Source organism: Herpailurus yagouaroundi, unplaced genomic scaffold, assembly GCF_014898765.1.
Source record: "Herpailurus yagouaroundi ecotype Mexico unplaced genomic scaffold, PumYag 163, whole genome shotgun sequence".
NCBI lineage: Eukaryota > Metazoa > Chordata > Mammalia > Carnivora > Felidae > Herpailurus > Herpailurus yagouaroundi.
In genome coordinates, this window is record NW_024412404.1 from 51,792,767 (window position 1) to 51,797,828 (window position 5,062).

The 5,062-nt window shown below is 42.6% G+C and overlaps 1 protein-coding gene across 26 annotated transcripts in view; it reads right to left on the minus strand.

Moving 5' to 3' along the window:
- The window catches only part of ABLIM1 (actin binding LIM protein 1), a 219,703-nt gene that overhangs the window by 51,240 nt on the left and 163,401 nt on the right, over positions 1-5,062 (minus strand). For all 26 annotated transcript variants that reach the window (XM_040486541.1, XM_040486558.1, XM_040486532.1 and 23 more), the window contains exon 7: positions 2,239-2,326. In XM_040486541.1, the coding sequence (XP_040342475.1) occupies positions 2,239-2,326 (88 nt within the window). The remainder of the gene's footprint in view (positions 1-2,238; positions 2,327-5,062) is intronic.

Sequence of the window (5,062 nt, forward strand, 5' to 3'; positions counted from 1 at the left end):
TAAAATAAAATAAAATAAAATAAAATAAAATAAAATAAAATAAAATAAAAAGAAGAAAATGAAACAAGCCAGATTCATAGTCCCGTCAGCATTAACATTTACTCGGAGGCTGGCCACAAAGCGCAGGAAACCCACCCAGTGTGGAGAGCTAAAGGGCAGGGGTGGGCTCACGGACAGCATTCGCTGTGAAGGTTCTACCAAGCGGGAGTTGTTGGCCAGAACACTGGGTTTGCACACAGCGTCACATTGTTCTCCAGGGGTCAGACACACAAGGAATGTGACTCAGGGAGAGTATGAGATACTGAGGAAGACGAACTACTCATTCGCCAAGGATGTGTCGAGAGGGCAGGCAAAGAGCACCGAAGCCCAGCTCCAGAAGATGTTCAGGACAACCGCTGGAGTTCTGAACACAGCCCATCTGGACGGGTAGTTGTTTATTTGTAGCACGAACGTGCTGTATTTGTGCACAGCTTGAACCCACTCCCTATTCAGGTTCCAGAACCATGTGCACGTGCAGAGCTGTGCCCAGAGCCTTTCAGTCTCAGGGTCTCGCGGACACGGGGTTGACACGCACTCGGTGTCTTTGTTTTTGCGGGCTGCAATCGACACACTAAAAATCTAAAACAAAGCCTGGACACCAAATGGAGAATAAATCTGCTCCATGCTGAAAATGCAAAGCGACACCTGCCTATTGCTACACAGATTCACAGCCTGCCCCCGGGGAAATGTGTCATATAAAGTCCACATGAGGCCATGGATTTGAGAGCTTGTCACTTGCCTTCATCGGGTCCTTTAAAATTGAGTGGCGTCTTAAATCAAGATTTTCCAGAGTGTTCATTAAAATGAAGGGATGTTTGGGTTGTCCAGTTCTCCTACCGTGAGTACTTTTTAGAGGACGGTAGCTAAGGCTTTGCTTTAATACTCAAGAATCTTTTCTGTAGACTTTTCTTAGTTGTATAAGAACAAGACAGAGAGCAAAGCAAACCATTCATTAAAAATACACATAATGTTACGTGCAGAGAAACAAAGAAATGAATGTGAAGGCAGATGAGACCCAGTAATTACCAAACCGAATGAGTACCAGCTCTCATGGTTCTTGCTAATTTTACTGATAAGCCCTTGTCTATTTAATGGCTCTTTTTCCAGCTAAAAATAGAAAAATGTTTGTGCAGATGGTGCCGTTTGACTGGAAGAGAATCCTTCCCTAAGCTTCTCTCTGAGAAGTTTCAGCATTTTAGGGGAGATAAAAACTAGTCATGGTTGAACACTGGCAACGTTTCTCAAAATGATTTTCTTTTTTTTTTTTTTTTAAACGTTTATTTATTTTTGGGACAGAGAGAGACAGAGCATGAACGGGGGAGGGGCAGAGAGAGAGGGGGACACAGAATCGGAAACAGGCTCCAGGCTCTGAGCCATCAGCCCAGAGCCCGATGCGGGGCTCGAACTCACGGACCACGAGATCGTGACCTGGCTGAAGTCGGACGCTTAACCGACTGCGCCACCCAGGTGCCCCTCAAAATGATTTTCGATGAAAAAAAAAAACATCTAATGGCCCTCTGGTAATACATATTTCTTCGCCACCAGAAATCTCTCCATTTCTCTTTCAGGGACTCTGGGTATGTTCTCTCTCCTTCTTTTGCCGTCTCTCTTTCTTTCAGGATGAGAGCTATGCTATCTTAATGGGATGAAATACTTCTGTGATGCAATTCACCAAATATTAGGGTTTTCTTCTTCCTGAAAGCGTGCATAAGAAAGAGCCGCCTGCAAGGGGTGCCTGGGTGGCTCAGTCGGTTAAGAAAGAGCCGCCTGGAGCTTTCAAAAAAAAAAATAAAATAAAATCCTTCTCGCAGGGCAGTGAAAGAAGCAAAGACCAAGTAGCATCTAGAAATGCTTTCTTTTTGCCTTTTTTTCCCAAGCCTATTCCTGGGGGGAGGGCTGGAAGGAGGTGTTGCTGATTTTCATCCTTGCCTCACCTCCACGGCACCAAACATCAAGTCCTATTTGTTCATTCCAGAAGCATCGCATTCCTTTGTTCAACAGACTCAGGGGCTCACTGCCAGCATACCCACTGCTTGGCTGACGAATACTAATTGCTGAGGTAACTTTTGGCCACGTTCATTTTGGATCTGGGGAGCCTTGCGGCTAATGAAAGGCCTCCTTCTCTGAAAACGAGCAGACAAAGCAAGGTTTTCTTTCCTCCGGTGGGGAGAACTTACTGGCTTCTCGAGCCCATCTTACCTTGAAGATACATTTCCTCTCCTTCTGTGAACATCTGGTTGCACCTGCTGCATCGTGCACAGCTGGGGTGGTAATGTTTGTCACCTGCCTGCAAGAGAAGAGGTAGGGGCTCTTAGTTTACACCTTGTCACAGCTCTCAGCCTCTCTTCTGGACTCAGGATTTGGAGGAAAAAAAGAAACAGCTGAGGCGGGAAAAGTAAGTGCCCAGTTGACCAACGCCTCCTACGTCAACAGCCCTGGAAGCTGAGGCCGCCCCATTAGAACAGGAAGGGGCTCACAGACCAGCTACTTGTGCCTGGATGATGGGGCAGCTTTGCTTCTCGGGGTTTCTGGAGCCCGTTTGTCCCCTGGCCTGGGTACCCATGGATGGTTGCCAGTGACTCGCCACGTGCCTGTGATAAGCCCACTCCATCTCCAAAAAACCCTACCCCCACAAAACAACAGCCAAATGGATGCGAAGACTAATATTGGTTTGTATTAAAGCAATAAAAAGACAGGATTCCCATATTTAGCAGGTTTTTTGCTTCCTTAGCTAAACTGTCTAAAAATAATAAAATCTAGCTTGCATCAAGAGGAGAAAAACCATGGTAAGAGGCATCATCCTCAACTTTTACCTCAGAAGGACCCCAAAGTCTCTTCTGTGTTGCTTACAACGATCTTTTATCAAAGTCTTACATTAAGTGGTTTCTGAAGAAGGCACTTTACTGAGGTTGGCCCTGCATTATTCATGAGCATTTCACATTCCTGAATATGACAGATGCCAGCACAGCAGGTGTTGACTTCCCCAAAGCAAAATGTCACTGGACACAGGGACAATTCTCCAGACAGGTGCCAAGTCACATTAGAGTCACGCTCCAAATGCATGCCTGACAAAATGAAATCTTTTTTATCACTTAGCAAAAAATCCTTACCACCTAAAAAATTACCAAAGGTACTCTGCGATGAAATCATTTTCTCAACCAACCGTGCAACACTTCTTTCGCATGGGCCACATGCAAGGCAGGGCTGAGAGCACAGAGTCAAAAGTAACTGCACCCTGCGCCTGCATGAAATCTCAACAGGAAACCAGAGGTCAGGTAGTGATTCCTTTCTCACACCCTCCAGTAGAAACTGCAAAAGCCACTTAGCAACCAGAGCGTGAGATGCTGGTTGGTTGCTTAAGACAATCAAGTGGAAAAAAAAAAAAAAGGAAGTTATTTCAAAATAGAAGCCAGGAATGAAATCTGGCCAATGGTGCCCAGTCAGAAAATTCTAGAAGAGGCATTCTTGTTTTGGTTCACACTTACTTACTCACTTACTTATTTTTCCCTCAAGGGATGAAGGAAGCATAGGAAATGTCGCACAAAGTAGCTCCTTCCCTTAGACCATCCAGGGTCAAATGTGAGTGAAAGAAGGCACCTTGACAGGAATCTTGGGTGGTCTCCAGTGAAAAGCACACTCCTCAATAAGCTGGGAGTGGGAAGAAAGTTCTCCAAACTGATATGGTGTATCTATCCTATTTAGTGGTGCAACATTAGGTGCATTCTCAACACAGATAACACCAAGACAATGACTTATACTTTCACCAAAGGTTTTCTACCTTGGTCTAGTCCTAGCCAATGTGATAAGAGATGTATAAAGATTACTAATGAAAGAGTTTCAATAGCTAGATTAAAAATTAACACAGAAAACCCAATAGCTTTCCTACTGACTAGCAATACAAATTCGGTCAGCATAATGGGAAAATGGGACTCCGTTTCTAAATCACAACAAACAAAGCCTTCAACGTGAGACTGACATAAAGAAAATGGTAGAACCTAGTTGACGGACATAAAAGGCTAAAAAACATGCAATATTTCTGGATGAGAAAACCAAATATTTAAAGATGTCAATTTATCTAAAATTATCTAAAATAAATCTATTATTGCAATGCATTCCCAATTAAAATGCTCACAGGGGTTTTGTCTATAGACAAGCCGATTCTGTAAATTCATATGGAAAAAAAATACACAAATATACAGACATTTTTTGAAAGACAGATCATCAATAAAGATTTTCCATTCCTGACATAAAGTTATTCTTAAAAAAATTTTTTTTAATGTTTGTTTATTTTTGAGAGGGGGCCGGGCAGAGAGAGAGGGAGACACAGAATCCGAGGTAGGCTCCAGGCTCTGAGCTGTCAGCACAGAGCCCAACACTGGGCTCAAACTCATAGACCGTGAGTTGAAACTGAGCTAAAGTCGGATGCTTAACTGACGGAGCCACCCAGGTGCCCCATGAAAAGTATTCTAAAGGCGCAAATAATTAAAGTGCTTCAATGTTGGTACAGGAATATAAAATAAATTGGCGAAACAGATAAGTCAGAGGAACCCATTGCACACTATACACAAGAGAATTTAGTCTATGATTATGGTGGCATTTCAAATGAGTTACAGAATGGATTATTCCATTAATGGTGAGAACAATGGACTCTCCATGTAAAGAAAGGTAAATCTAGATTCCTGACTCATAACTTATCCAAAAAAGAGTTCTAGAGAGTTATAGAGCTAAACAGAAACAAAAATGTAGAAATATTAGAAGGACATATAGGAGATAATTTAGGAAACTTGGGGTAGGAATGGCTTCCTGAACAAGGCTAAATCTAGAAACACAATAAACACAAATAATGACAGTGTACACAGAGAAAAATGTCTAGACATAAAGTTAAAAGAGAAGTAACAGGGAAAAAAAATACTTGGCACACATTTCAGATATAAGATTATTACCCATAATATATAAAGAGTGTCTCTAATAAAAAATAAGTGGCAATAAGGGCAAAAGGCAATTTCCAGAAGACATGTAGATG